The following is a 16,231-nucleotide window of genomic DNA, read 5'->3' on the forward strand; positions in this document are numbered from 1 at the left end:
CACAGAAGGGATGAAGCCAAAGAGCTTCTTTCAAACTTAGACTGGTTAGAGAATAGTAAGACTCAGAGCAACACCTTGTTTTGGATAAAGGAAGAATAAATCACTGATTAAATTTAAATTTCTTCTAATCTGGAAAGAAGATATTTGATAAAAGCCTGTAAAGTTTTTGGCTAGGTGACAACTGCAAACATCAACTTTTTGAATGATTCCTGAGATCTCCAATCAGTTTGTCTTATGTTTCTGTTTTAGCTGCAGAGGAATATAGTTGTCCTGTATTATGGAAGAGGGGAAAGTGGAAATTGATTCTCACAAAAAAAAAGGGGGAAAAGTAGTCACTTTGGAATGAAAATAAAACATTTCTTTTGCTGTGAAGCATGAGAACATCAGGTTTTCAACTTCACATTCTTACTTAGGATGAGAAAAGGAATGAAACAGTTTTCCATACACTTATATTGTGCAGTCTTACAGGAAGAAGATGATCTATTTTTTTTCTCCTAGCTGGTCTTTCAATTTGCCTTCATGAGCTCTTTTCCTAAGGGAAGAATATTTGCATGAGTACTCTTGTTTCTGTTTTAGCTTTGAAGCAGCCCTCTCTCTGTGCTGTGAAGCTCAGTTATGTGGTGTGTGACTTCTCAAAGCAGAACACTGCCTGGGGTTCTACCAGTTCCCTAAAGCTGCGGATCATGGGGGTCTGTGTCACCTTCTGACTGATCTTGTTTTCTGTCAAAGGGAATTAAAATTGACTGTGACTTCTACTGAATATTTGGTATCTGTTTTAAATGTCAACTCTTAAAATGTCATTATTGTAACCTTCAGCAAGGCATTTAGCTAAATTTCCTTATGAACTTTGCAAGAACAGCTTTTTGCTTAATTCTACTCTGATGTATTTGCAAGAATGGTTATTTGCATCTTTGAGTTCGGTTTCCTTTATTTCTTTTAAGTGTGATCAATGTATACATTTTAATCAGTGTATTTACCACAGAGTAGGGAGGTTACAGGAAGCACACTACTTGGAAAACATAGTAATGATAATAGTAAAGTAATGAAGTTCATAATAATACATTTTTACAGTACAGTAATTTGGACAAACGAGCTTGAATCTTTGTTGCTTACAAAGTCTTCAGATTTTTTTTTTTCTGAGAGCTTTGAATACCTCAAGTATCCAATAAAAACCTGTAAGTTTTTGCAAGGTAAGTGTAAGAAAAGAGGCTTGTCATGCTCCTGTATAATTTCCTACAGGCTGTAAAAAAGGAGAAAGAAGATTCAAACTTTTTTTTTTTTTTTTGGCTTTAGGAAGGATTTTGGAAGCTTGCCAGTTTGTTCAAAGAATAGCCTGTGAAAATAATATTGTTTTTTCCATGCTATATAAGTATGCATTTCATCTCCCATCTGGATGGTCCAACTCTAGAAGTGAATTAACTTTTCCCCTGACAGCTGGTATTCATATCCGATAGTAAAGAAGTATTTGAAGTTGCATCCTATGCTAATGTCTGTAAACTTACCTTATTTGTAAAAACAATTCCTTACTGATGCTTGAGAAATGAAAAGTGTCCATTCTTTGACTGTGATTAGGTATTTTTTGTTGGAAAGGAGGAGGGACAGGGTCTTGGGTGTCTCAGGTCACATATAAAGGGAGGAAGATCTAAGCCTAAATTAATAATGGAGAACTAAGCAGCATTTTCATACATTTTCTTACAAAGACTTTCAGAAAGTATGAGTCACACTATTAAACGTACTATTTTAAGAGACGATGTTCTCTAACACAGTCTTGACATCTTTACAGGCCTTTGGTACTCTCAAGCCCTTCATTTTTATAGGCAAGTATGTGGTAAGTTTGGATCGGAATATTAACATCCATTTGTGGTAGTTCTTCACACTTAGTCACTATATCAACCCATAAGAATTTAACAGCTACATAGTGGTATTTCCTATGACAGCAAATGTTTTTGGACCTTTACAGATCATGAGCCAAGTTGAGGGTCAACAGAAGAATCTTGTACAAGCCATTGAAGCTCTCCCAAGTTCTGGCCCCCTTTCTGCCTTGGATCAGGACTTGCTGCTTTTAAAAGCTACCTCTGCTGCCACCCTGAGCTGCCTTGGAGAATGCCTGACTCTGTTACAACAAAGCATGCATCAAGTGGGCCAGCATCACAACAGGACACTGTCATCAGGTGAGCTAAAGCTCTCTTTTAGATATTTATCATGATAGTGAAGCAGGTAAAATTAACCATTCCTCAGAGAGGCAAGTTGGGGTGAGTAGCTAGTAAACTTCTACAGCCTCATTATCATAATTTTTTTCCTTTGCCTTAAAAAAGAAATGCAAAAATCTATTCTCAGGGAAATCAGGTTCTGAAGACAGCAAGACTGAAAAAAAAAAGTTAAGGCATGGAGAACCAGGTAGATAAGGCAATATTCTTAATGGCAGTGCAGAACCTGCTTCGTGGTTTTGATTTGACATGTTTTTAGGTGTTTTTTTTGAGACTGAAATCACAATATGGATTTGTTTAATAAAAAATACATGTAATATTATGCAATGTTACATGCAAATCATACTTCTAGTTATCTATATGGAAGGATGCTACTGAGACAGATTTATTCCAGTCTGTGATTTTCTTTAAATATGGAAAGAAAGAGTTCTCCATGCTACTATTTAAAAAGTCTGTGACAAATTTTTGAGCCTCAAATGTCAAACAATGTAATTCTGCATTGACATCTGCAGGCCTGAACCTCTCCGTCCCCATATAGCTCAATTCTTTTTTGGTTTCTGAAAGCATGGTCAATGTTTTTCCATACACAAACTGCACTGCCTAGTCTAAAAGCAAGAGCAGGACTTGATATAAAAGGAGGAGCAGTAGCAAAACTCTGTATACAGTGTTGCTTTTTCTGTTTTCTTGAAGTGCTTCAAGAACATTCCCTCCCAACTGTCCTTATTTACAGTAGCTTTACTACCTGACATAGAAAGGTAGGAGTCTCTCTGAAGAATACCTATTGTGGGTAGAATAGAAATGTGGGATGGTCACCTGAGAAGCTGGAAAATGATGTGAAAAGGATTCTTGCAAAAAACAGTTTAAAAGTTTTGAGACCTGTACTATGGTATATCATGACTTTGCTGTATCTGGATTCTGACATCATTAATAATGGAAAATAAATAAACAACAGTTCTAAAACTTTCTGTATTCTGGTTTTCTTGTAGAAAATTCAAAAACATCTTACACATATCTAAACCATAATGATAAAGTGCATTTAATAGAATTCTTTGGTATAATTTAATTTCAAAAGAGAATAGTTTGAAAAGCATGCTTCGAAGAAAAGTCATTTCCTAGTTTCAAAGCCCCTCAGTGTAGTTTTTCATGTCCATGTGATCTAAGCGAACTGTCAGAGACAGAAGACTTGCTGTAGATGTCCTTGAATCTGTGTCCAAATAATCTTCTGTTAAATCAATGTCTCTGTTTTGACTTGATAATGATTTGGGAGGGTCTGTGCACAAGAACAGAGAAAAGCAAGCATAGTGTTAGTAATTGCTGAAAAGGAATCCCTGGTTGTTTGTAGAAAGCCAGGACTACAGAGTACTTAGTAAAATTTAGTAAACGTTTCAGCTTGTTCCTCCTATGACTTTAAACTTGTAGGAGAATCCTTTCAGGAATCAAATTTCTGCAGCACTGGTTCAGACCAGCGTCTTTGGTGTAACTGTGAGAACCTGAATGCAAACAGTTAATTCTTCAGTGTGTATGTGTGCTTATTTCTTCATATGTAATAAAAAACTCCCAAACAAACAAGAAAGGAACTAGGAGCTACTGAAATACTTAGAAGTGAAATGATTATTTTTTTCTTTCTTTTTCTCTAGGCCTTGTTATGCAACACAGGTGTCTGAAAGAACCTGGTCTATAATTCTTGATTATTTATTTTCCTGTACACTTAAACTTGTCCAGGAATGCTTTGGTAGACTTAACATCTCTGCTGAGTTGGTAGAGTTTTAGAATCATTAAAGCTGCATAAACTCATACCTAATCAGATTAATGTTTTTAAGTAATCCTCTAGCAAAATCTAATTCTGAGAGATGTTACATTTTATTTCAAATCTGTGTCCTTCAGGTGAATTTTCATCATTTCATACCCAGAAGTTACAACCAAAAGATGACTTTACTGTCTCCTGTTGATACTGTCAGGTGGAAATGACTCTTGCTAGTTTAAAAGCATCTGTTCCACTGATAGTCTCAAGTGCCTTTCCCATGAGATGTGATGCCCCTGTGTAACTTTTTGCCAAGTGTTTTCATCCCTATGTTGTCTCATTACCTGCTGCATAGTGGCCAACGTGCTAGTGGGTATTGTGGGGCAGGATTCAAAGAATTTTGTAGAGAGAGACAAAAGAGAAATTTGATAACTTATATTTTTGCTTCTAGCCAATAGTTCATGAAAGCCATCCAGTCCAGCAATGCAGCACTGTCCCACTCATGTGCAGTGTGAGAAACAATCAATGGACTAGCTTTGGTGATTTGAACTTAACTTTGAGTTTACCTTCCTTCAGCATTAAAAGTCCTCAGTAATATGCCATAAAGAGAGAGAACTTCCTGAAAAGTAGCTATCTATCTACTTTCTCTGCACACTCTATGCCTTTGCTCTGCTTGTGGCCTTGAAGTCTTTATGGTTGATTAAGCCAGGATTGCTGACTTTTTTTTCTCTGCACTGCAGGCCTTGCAGTCTCACTGCTTCTAAAGTCAGGACTGAAAAGAGCTGAGAGAACTTACAGAATGCTCTACTGAAGATTATAATTAAATAGTAGCTATTTTGAACAGATCTACAGACCATTATTGTTTTAAACAGAAAAAAAGTCTCCTGTGATGGAAATATTTGTATTGCCTTGTGTTACAGTAATGTTAGTAGAAAGAAAGCAGCTTGGCATTCAGCTTAATGTAATCTTGACCAGAATCAAGAACTGTGTAGGTCTTGACTTTAAATATGTCTATGGAATAGTCATGGAATAGTTTAAGAATGACATGATTTTTCCTCTTCATTTCCATATTTCTCATGAGTTGTCAGTCATAGACTTCAAGCTTACATGCAGACAAGAAGATTAAACTGAAGTCTTCAATCTTATCTTGAAGGATAGTCAATACATGTTTTATTTCCACTATAAAGCTTAAAGGAAGAGGTTTTGTGATTGTCTTTTTTTTTTTTTTTGTTAGTGCTTGATTTTGCAAGTGGATCAACAATAACTGTCAACCAAGCAAAATCCTGTGTTTCTACTTTTGAGTCAAAATTATGTCAAATAATGTAAAATTCTTTTCTAGTTATATGTGTGTTGATCACTGGCTAAATCTTTTAATTTTCTTATTTCATTGAAAAACATGCTGGAGAAGGATATTATTAGCTGAAAGTATTGGTTACATATAGGGTGAGTTGAGGATGAGGAGTTGCATCTATAAAAGCTTCTTTGGGTTTGGGAATTTGGTTCTTGTAGGAGGGAGAAGACTCTCAAGAATTTCCTTACTGGCCAAGACTGTTACCACGTAGATATATGTCAAATATTTGGTAATCGGCAGTTGCCTTATGACAAGCCTGAGTTCATTTTGCATGCTGACAGGAAGCAGGTGCCTTTTAAAATCAAAGTAGTGAGAAGAAACTTTTGTCTTCACTTAAAACTGTAAAACTTCTAGTGTTTTTTTTCCCCATCTGTGTAGCCTTTGGCAGAAGAGTGTCTCTAGAGTCTATTGACTGCCATGGTTAACATCCTTCCCTCTGAAACTGTCAACAGAGCAAGTAGCCTTATCAGCTTATATTGTGGTTTATGTCAGGTGGGGTTTTTTTAGTGTTTTGACAGACAGAATCCTGACTTGTAGTAACAGCCTGCACAGATAAATTAATTATTTTAGTCTGTATTTCACCTTTAGCCATTCATTTACTGAATAAAGCATCTCCCTGACAGGAATTTCCTCCTATATTTTTCTGGTTTTCACTTGCCCAGCTTTCCAAAGTGTAAAATAGAATGTTCCTTTTTTTTTCCTGAGGATTTTTTAATAACAAAACCCAAACTCATCCTCACTATGTATATTCTGAAGTTTATTTGAGTTTGCAAATGTTGCTTATTTTGGCTCCCATGGCAGCAAATGGATTGAAGATGATTTTGGAGTTGAAGGGGTGTACTTGAACTTTATTTTATCAGATTCTCTGTTGCCTCCTTTTTTGAGATAATAAATGGATGGGAAAGACAAAATCTCGATGCTTTCAGTTTGGTGACAAGTGACATCTAGAGATTCTCCTGTTGCCGAGAAGACAGAACGAGAGAAAAATCAGTGGAGTTCTTTTTCTTGCTTAACACCACCTCCCACCCCCTCACCCTTGAGTACTTGTGGGCAGGGAAGGGTGAATAATTAGTAAATTACTGGTGTAATTTACTAAATTTGTCATGGCCAGTCAGGTCTTCCTTAAATGCATTATCACCAAAACAATTTGCTGTTCTATCTAAATGCTAATACGTTATTCTTGATAGAAGATAACGTTATTTTCTGGTCCCCACACAACATTAGCAAATACCATGTTGTTTTTCTAATATGAAAAGCAGATGTGCAGCTGCCAGTTGCTGTTGCTGGTTAAGCCTTCTGTAGGATTCAGCAGAGACAAATCTGTCACATCCATCCCTGGCAGGGGAGGGAATCCAGATCTAATCTTGGTCTCTCCTGGAGGCCTATCATTGCATTGGTAAGGGGGTATTTGTTAGGAAATAGTTACAGTATATTGTAAGAGTTTTATCACTAGATGTTATCTTATAATTGTGCCAGGGAAAAAAAAAAGTGTGGGATTTTTTTTAGCATATAAACCAAGACTTAAAAATAGAAAGGTTTATGTTTTCGAATTGAAGTAGGTGTTAGCATATTTCTTGCATCAATTGTCATGCAAAACAGTAGTTTGAAGGCACATCAAGTACCTAGAAAATCAGAACCAACTAAAGAAAATTATCAGTATTGTCTAACTAAAAAATCTCAAGTAAACCTTCTCTTAGGACAGAATTTTCCTCCTTACTTTTGTGTGCACCTGTGAAAGGATAACACTTTTTTCCTGAGGGCATTTGTGTAGGACACAGCCTATTGTGCCATCCGAAAATAGATGGAGTTTTGTGAACTGCAGGATTGCTTGTAGGGAAAGGAGAGTAGGTTGTCAGGATGCTGTACATCTCTTATGCAGAAGTGTTTTCCTGTGTCTGTGGATTTGTCTGCTGTATGTTTATCACAGTGTAAATTGGTGTTGAGGGAAAGAAGCTCATTTTTGGGTATTTTCTGTATACATATGAACTAAACTTCTAGCAGAATCAGGCTTGGATTTTCACTCCTGGAGCCACAACCAACATTACAGAGGTAGAAAAGATATGGCTGATTTTACTAGTTGTGTATTTGGTACATCCTTTCTGATTTTTGCATAGTTTACTGCAGAAGTAGTTTGCCTTTGTGTATTACTTTGAATAGTCTTAATAGTAAAGTAGCTGTGAGTACTTTTTATGTCATTTATGACTGCCTTTCTGGAGAATTTCTTTAGAATTATGAAATGTCTCAAAATAAGTATTGAATATACCTTCTGTTAGCTGTCTTTGGCTATGACTGAGAACAGAGCAAAAATCTGTTTTAAAAAACCCAAAACAGTGACAGCAGCTTCTTCCTATTCTTATCCATCTTGGAAGATAAATTTTCTTTCTCGTAATATATTTAGGTTTTATATCTTTTTTTTTGTTGATGTTCTTGAAGTCTTTAAAAGTGATACAAAATTTTGAGTGCCATAAAGTGACAGAGATGGCAACTCTGTTAGAGTGGATCAGGTTATTTACAGATGGTAGCTTAGTCTGCAGAGAGTGAGTTCCAATAAAATGATTTGATATGAGACAGAGAACAACCATCTGTACCATTTTGTGTTAAGAGTAATTTCTCCTGGTGCAGATGAGAACCTTTTGGATGTACAACTGCTAATGTTAGTGAAGTAGGAACCATGCTGTTGTGTCCTTTCACTTTCTATATAGAGATTGTATTCTGATTGTAGTTAATTTTAAGATTATGTCTGATGAGTTCTTTCTTCATACTTTGCTTTTTCCTGAAAAGTAGGCTGCTGTATTATAAAGTATATGGCAACTCCCTTAAGATGATCTGAGAATGCTGACATCTTGGAGTAAGATTTGTAGATTTAAGATCATCAAAGGTTCCCTGATGGCACTTTGAAACTAGGCATGGAAATTTTTCGGCTTGTACAGAGAGCTGACTTTTTACTTATTTAGGATTCTGTGGTTTGTGACTCATATCTTTTACTGCGTATATATTTCTTGCAAAGTAGTCAAGTTCCAGGCAGGCTTTAACAAAACAATTTTTCTCATATGCAGCGGTGTTGAGGAGACAGATGTGTTTTATCCCTTGGACCTTAACTTTCGGCATCCTACTGGTGTTGCCTAAGTCATAATGTGCTGTTAAGATCTGTTTAAAAATTGAGTAGACTGACAAGATTTGTTGTTTTGTGAAGGTGTCATTGCCCTTGGGACAGGTGGAAAAACACACTTCCATAGTTGTAACAGTTTCTATTTCTGAAAGTCTCTAAAAAGTGTGGAAAAAGATAAGTAAATAGGGTTTTCATGGTGTGTTTGTACTGAAGAGAAAAACTAGTATAGTGTTGTTGTGAAAATATGTGAGTGATGGTAAAGTAAATGTTTACACTTAAAATTTTCCCCTGAAGTGAGGTGTTTATTCAAGTGGGAACTTTTAATTCTATTTATTTACAGAAATTAGGGTTTTTAAAATATATCAATTAAAAAAAAACAGTGCCCAGTGAAGGCCGAATAGATTGTATGGGCAGAGACAAAATGGATAGCCCAAGGAAATGACTTATTTTCAAAGACTGACCCAAAGAGAAGTCAGTTCAGTTTTTTGTTTCTATTATCTCTGTAATAGGAAAATAGCAGCAATAATCCAATATTCATCTGTTTGACAGGAAGAAACAAAAACAGATTGAGATTTGTTACTGCATAGTAATGAAGAGTGAGAAGCACAGGCATGCTCCATAAAATTTTGTGGCTCTTCAAAAGCAAAACAGGTTTATTTTAATTTTTTTTCCCACTTTGAAATCTGTACTAATTAACATCAAAAAGAGTAAACATTTTAAAGTGGTTTAAGACAAGTGAATCAGCATTTTTATTTTAAATTCTCCAATTTAGTTGAATTGTTCAAGCTGATGGTATGTTTCCTTCCTCCCTCACAAGGAGAGTCCATTTTGGACCTGCCAAAACAATCTTCAGATTATCCTCCGAATCAGAGTTTGTTTTGAGGATTCTGGGGTTATCCTTTGTTCCTAGCTGCAAATTGCTCAAGACCTGAGGAACAAGCAAAGAGATCCTATCACTACAGTCACTAGGCTTTTAATTCCTTGCCATGCATGCCAACGTTGTGCCTTGAATTAAATCCTCTGGGATGGGGGCAGATCTTAGCTTCCTGATGTGTACAGCCAATGTGTAGAGCCAGTCCAAGAAAATAACTTTTTGTTTTATTTTCTTGCACATGATTCACCTAACTTGACACCATCTACTTACAGTCCTCAGTCATTAATAACCAAAAACCTTTGCAGTGCGCGGCCTGGTAGCAGAGCCACAGAGTTGTTCTTCCTTTGGCAGTGTGAAATTTGACTGTATGTGAAATACACACGTTTGTTTATTTTTTTTAAAAGCACCTGATTTTTTTCCCCCCTTTTGATTACTTAGATCATGGAAAATCATTTTGTGCTTAACTATTTCCATATGCTTTCTTCAGCAAAAGATGGTGCCACAAAATAACCCTAAGCAGGTAAACCTGCGGTTTTGTCATGTCATCATAACTTAGTGCCATTTTACAAGAGGAGTGTTCTCTAATTTTTTTATCTTTAGAATTTGTTAGAGGTCAGCTATAGGATTCATGGCCCATTTTTTAATAATGTTAGTGTTAATATAATAGTACACAGCATTACCTCACCAGATCAAACAATTTAATTAGCAGGAAACCTCTGTTAACCCCTGGTGATAGTGAGAGGAGAAATTGCATGTTCCTTAATGTACCTTGGTTTTATTTGAGTCATCATAAAAAGTTGTCAGTGATAAGGAGGAGATCCTCCCTGTAGCACTAATTGTGTTTTCATACACACATTATGGTAATGACTGAAGAGCTGTGGTTTTCTTTTCCATATCTGTGCATTTTATAGCAGCAGTGTACTTAATAGCTGAAATAGAAGCTCTGCGCTGAAGGCTACTGATTTGAATGTTGATACACTATGTTTTAGAGCAGTGAAGGAGGAATAACTTTGCAGTCACCATAGCTGATTTTTCTGTCTTGGTATCTTTATATACTGGCCCATCTTGGAAATCAGGTGCCTCTACAAATAAGGGTTGTTCTGATGTCTGGTTGTGTTTGATTCATATTTAATGTGTCTCCTTCTAATGAGACCTCTTCTAAACTGTGGTCTTGGGACCAGTAAAGCATTTTAGCACTTCATCTATAAAGAGCTTTTAATAGTACAGACAGAAATAAAATACATCTGCTAAGCTTAAAACTCTGCTTTCAAGCAGGAGAAATGGAGAGTTTACTAGAATAACTTCATAACTATGGAAATAGTGGATAGAGAATATTTGTTTAATTACCAGGGTGTACCAGATTATGCAATCTCTATGTATAATTCTGTCTGGTGGTAGGAATAACATTTAAAAATCTTTCACTGACTTAACAAAAAATTGATCACGGCTAAATTGACATAGCAGATGCTGGAATATTTTTGTTACTACAGTAAAACTGTGCATAGCAGGGAACAGACAGCAGTTCATTTGTATTAGTAGTATTATGAGATGAATGGAAGAAATCTGTAATGTGTCTCTTAAGTTGAATCCCATTTTCTGCTTCAGAAGGTATCCTGGGATGGCCTGGGCCAAAGTCACACTCCATGGAGCAACTGAAAAACGGTGCCCTCAGCTCCTTATCATCTGCTAGTGCCAACATTACATGGGCAATAGTACCATCTGCATCCCAGGATGGACAGGCACTACAACCAAATACAGAGGTAAGCATGTTAGGTGTCTATAGGCCATTTCTGTTGTATCTGAGATTTGACATTAGCTAGATTCAAACCATGTATGATGGTGAATGTTTTTGTTAATTGTACTTTTTTCTTTATAGTCTCCTCTTTGTTTGAAGTTAGTTGTGAAATTGCTAAGTGTCATGCAGAAGTGTGCTCTAACAACTAGAAAAATACATTGACATATTTCTGTGTGCTTTTGCTTCTCTGAGGTACTTTGGACAGTGGACAATGGCAAGCATCCAGTCTCTTTTCTAGTCATAAAAGCAATTAACAAACTGTCAGTACACATTTCTGTCTTCTGGTGACAGAAAAAGCTGGGTCTTATGCTGGGTTGGGACAGACAGGAGACTGTAGGACCACAATATTTACTTGCTACTTTTTCTTCCATGATGTTGTTTGCTCTTGGGTGTCTCTTGAGTATAGCTGAATATTCTTTGAGTTGAAAAATTTTCTGACTCCTTTTCCTGTGAAGTGATTATGGGCAGAATTTGTTCACATCATCCTGAACCACCAGCCTGTTGATTTGTGCTTTTGTGGCATTTACTTGGGAAAAGGCAGTTCTGAAACAATGACTCTTTGAGGAGGCTCACAGCTACGTATCAGGCATCTCATGCTCTGAAAGTCTCTCACCAAGCTCAACTTCTCCAGCTTCTACTGGAGTTTCTGCTTTGGTTACCAGTGCTGCCCACTGGAAAAACACTTCACTCTGAGACCCCACAGATTGTAGGGCACCTGGAGCATCAGAGACCTGGAGAACCAGAAAGAAAGTTTTGAGAGAGCTGAAGAAACCTTTTTCTACTAGAAAATGCTCTTTGTCAATTGGAATGGCTTAAATGACAATATATCACCTTTCACAAAATGTATAATGGCTGGGGACATAATAAAGCTGTTTGTTTTCCCAGTTCTTTCATAGTGTCTTGAGTTGACTATAGTTCAAAAAATCCAAGGATGAACCAGATGTTTTTAATAGTATGTGTTTCTTTGGTCCTCTTACATATCTGTCCTTAAAAGTAATTTCAAATTCTGTTACTTCTGGTGTCTATTAATCAGAATGTTTAAGTTACCTGTAATTGCCCTTTATTAGGAAGTTATGTCATTTCTTTTTCAGATAAACCAACTGCAGTCTTATAGTGTGTTTGTAAGACAAGAGACTATTTAAGAATATTGTTTTGGGAGTTCCTGCTTTACTCACTGCTACACTGCCGTTTGCTTCATTTGTTTTTTTTTTTTTTTAGTTGTTTTTATTCTTGGCCACCTGGTAAATCCAAATGGGATGTGGAAGCATGGGCTTTGCAGCAAGAACATAAAGAGCAGCAGCTGATTTAACTCAGGGTATCATTTTACAGCTGAGTTGTGCCATTTATGACTTGTTTTAAATAACAATTTCCTCCCCTTTGCTTGCTGATGAGAGATACTGAGTTGTGCCTGTGGCTTGAGGTACTGCTTTGCTTGTATGATTTATTGAGTAGGGAGTACCCTTGAAGTGATGGATATAAACAAGGGAGCAGAGCACTGTTTATAGTACAGAATCCTCAGTGATTTGTGGACAGTCTTCCTGAAATAAGCAGCCTGCATTTGGAGGCCCTGAGGCACTAGCCCTTAAAAAAGAACTAAAAAAACAGGGAGGGAGTGGGGAGAATAAGATTTTTAGGTTATAAAAAGGTCTGCTGAAGATGGTGGTATTGGTAAAAGCAGTAAGTAGAAGTTTGTGGATTGGTGGAGCAAGAAGAAGCAACTAGACTCATATATGTAGTTTTTGTTTTTGATGGAAGAGTTTATTAAGCAGAAATTTGGTTTTGCCTTGAGAAAGTGCCGTGAATTGGGATTCATTCATGGAAGCTCTTTCCAGACCTCCAGCTTCCCTTCCACTGGGTCTTTTTGTGCTTCATGTTGTCTGAGATAGATTCTATTGGCTTGCAATTTGAAGTACTCTTTTAAGTGTAGCTGATAAATTTTTATATTTTAATCTTTTTGATCAAGATATTAGTGCCCTATTGGAAGGTTCAAGCACAAAACAAGTTGTCATGCCCAGATAATGCCCTGACATGCTACACCTCTTGGCTGGTGTGGTCAGATCCTTTCCTTGAAGAAGTGAAGTTTCCGTAGAGTGTTTGCAAGGTCTACCCAGCTGTCCGAGCTGAGCAAAATGTTGAACTAGAAGCTGGGGCTGCTTCTTTTTCTGACTAGAGGAAGGAGAGTGAGAGAACGAGCTTTGAAGAAGGAAATGTTTTGGGCAACATAACTGTTACCCTGCTAAGGATGTTCTCTGAGCCAGGCAATCACCCAGAAGGTGATATCTGACTCCCCCCAAGGTTATGAAAGGTGTTTGACTTAACACACTTTTAACAATTCTATGTGCAAGATTTAAGCATATTTTAAAATAAGTTCTGGTCTGTTGTGTGTCCAAGGCAGGACCCTAGGTTTGGTGCTGAGTAACCAGTTCATTTTCAGAGGTGTAAAAGCACTGACCCTGTAAATTACTCAATGCTACATCATAATCCACTTGTTTTGCAGTCCAGATACCTTGCTATGGTGGCATCATCAGAGAATGAGAAAGTGCATCTAGATGCTATCGTTTGACACTGAAGATTCTGAATGATTTTTTATTTATCTGTTAGTTTCTTTTAGACATAGAAAAAAAGAGAAATCCCACAAGAGTCATTAAAATGAAGCTTACTTCTCTTAAAAATTTTCTTTTAAAAACCCCAAACCTAGGCACTGGAAGATTCTCATTTCTGAAGAAGCTGGTAGAGTGTGAGTGAGGTTGAGCTTTTGGAATATACCTGCCAAAAGAAGTGAATCTTGCTTTTACCTAAGTTACAAGAGAGTGCCGATTTCCCTGTCAGTGATAAAAACTAATTCTAATTTGTTCTTTGTCTGGCGTAGATTTTTATTCTAAAAATCTGTACTTTTTATGATGTAACCTCTATCTCTTAGTCAGAAGCTATTCCCCAAAGGAAAGAGAAAGAGCTTTTTGGCTAATGCTCGGAATAACATAGTAGATGTACCGACCAAACAAATTGTGAATTGACCTGTAGTCTGAAATAGAAAAAGCCATTAACTTATTACCCTTGAGGAACAACCGACTCAGCTGCTTATGTTATAGAATGTTATTTATAAGGAAAAGATAATTTTAGGTACGTGGCTCAGCAATTATTTAAAAGAGAAAACAGAGATTTTTTTTGTTGGAAGAGGATAACTGCTGAGGAATCTTTCCCATATAGCAGGCTGCCAGTGGCAGCAGTTTCCTGGCAACATGACCAAGTGGCTGAATGTGCTAGTGATAGCTGTGTTAATTCTCAGCACAGTATGTAGCCACTGCAGCAGTGCATTAACCAACATCATTAAAAAAACAATGACTTGTTCTCTGCAGTGTTTTTTATGTATATGAAGAAGCATGGATCTTTATCATTCTCTTCTGGAATAACGTGATTCATCTGATGCAATTTTCATTGAATCCTTAAGCATTCTTGAGGGATATAGAAAGTTCTGGGGTTGGGTTTTGATGCTATAGGTAACTAACGTAAACCCTTTGTTTTTGATCTGTTGCACTGTCAGGGTTTCAGGAATGCAGTTTCTCCTCTGATGAAATGATGTAGGAGCTAGAGATTCTTCTCTTTACATAACATGTTGGTCTTTACTTGCTTTGGTTATTTAGATGTTTCTTCCTTCCAAATAGAGGGCTACCATTTGCTATCATTTGAGATATTGCTTAAAATAGTTCAGAAAAATATAAGGTTTTGTGGCAGAGATTATTCTCTTGTATATTCCTTGCCTATTGTAGCATGTTCCTTCTTGATGTTGCTGTTTCATCTTCCCAGATGAGTTTTCGTTTAGGACTGTGATATAGGACAGCATGAAGTTAAAACCTGTTATCTTCACTGAAAGATGCAACTCCTGGCAGTGAAATGCTGGGTCAAGCACATTTGTCTTTTATTTTTCATACCTTTGTTTTTTTCTTTGTGATGCTATAACCCTGACTGGGTGTCCCCCCTCAAAGCTGTTCTATATGTCCTTTGCCTAAACTGGACAAGGGAGAGAGAAATGTAACAAAAGGTTTGTGAGTCGAAATAAGGACAGAGAGATCACTCAACAAGTACCATCACAGGCAAACTCAACTTGGGGAGAAAAGGTTTGCTTTATTAACAAGCAAAACTGAGTAGGGAAATGAGAATTAAAAAACTAATCTTAAACCACCTTCCCCCACCCCTCCTTTCTTCCTGGGTTTCTACTTCCTGGCAGCAGTGCAGAGGGACAGGGAATGGGGTTACAGTCAGTTCATCACAGATGATCTCTGCCCTTGCTTTGTCTCAGGGGAATGACTCCTCACACTTCCCTTGGTGCAGTGTGAGGTCCCTTCCATTGGAGGTAGTCCTCCACTGAATGCCTCCAACATGGGTTCTTCCTACTACATTTTATCACAAAATGCTCCAGCGTGGTTCTCATACACGGGGAAAACAATCCTTCAGGAATGAAATGCCTCAACATGGATCTCGTCCATAGGGCACAGTCCTTCAGGAACAGACTGTGGGTTCCCCACAGGGTCAAAAGTCTGCCAGCAGACCTGTTCAAGTGTGGGCTCCTCTCTCCATGGGTTCAGAGGTCCTGCCAGGAGCTGCTCCGGCACTGTCTCTCCACGGGGTCACAGTCTCCTTTGGGCATCCACCCACTCTGCTGTGGGGACCTCCTCAGGCAGCAGGTGGATCTCTGCTCCCTCATGGCTTCCATGGCTGCACCATGTGCTGCACCACAGGCTGCAGGAGAATCTGCTCTGGTACCTGGAGCACCTCCTGCACTCTTTGCAGACCCTGGTGTATGCTGAGCTGATGTTCTCACATTCTCACTCCCTGCTGCTGCAGCAGTTTAGCACCTGTGCAGCAACTTCTTCCCTGTCTCAAATACATTACTCACGGAGCCTTTATGTCAGTCACTAATTGGCCAGGTTTGGGTCAGCTGTGTATCCATCTTAGAGCTGGCTGACATTTGGCCCTGTCAGATACAGGGGAAGCATCTAGCAGCTTTTCATAGAAGCCACCCCTCTAGCCCCTCCCTGCTACTAAAACCCAGCCATGCAAACCCACTACGTTTTTTAAATAAGCCTCCAAGTTTTAGTTAGTTTCCTTTCCTGGATGGTTTTTTTTGGTGTGTCCACCTGAAACGCAGGGATAAGG

The 16,231-nt window shown here is 37.7% G+C and overlaps 1 protein-coding gene across 1 annotated transcript in view; it reads left to right on the top strand.

The window, feature by feature from the left end:
• OSBPL10 (oxysterol binding protein like 10) overlaps nt 1-16,231 on the top strand; it is a 120,910-nt gene that overhangs the window by 66,164 nt on the left and 38,515 nt on the right. The window contains exons 5-6 of the mRNA XM_061997028.1: nt 1,961-2,171; nt 10,888-11,042. Coding sequence (XP_061853012.1) covers nt 1,961-2,171; nt 10,888-11,042 — 366 coding nt within the window. The remainder of the gene's footprint in view (nt 1-1,960; nt 2,172-10,887; nt 11,043-16,231) is intronic.

Source organism: Colius striatus, chromosome 5, assembly GCF_028858725.1.
Source record: "Colius striatus isolate bColStr4 chromosome 5, bColStr4.1.hap1, whole genome shotgun sequence".
Classification (NCBI taxonomy): Eukaryota; Metazoa; Chordata; class Aves; order Coliiformes; family Coliidae; genus Colius; species Colius striatus.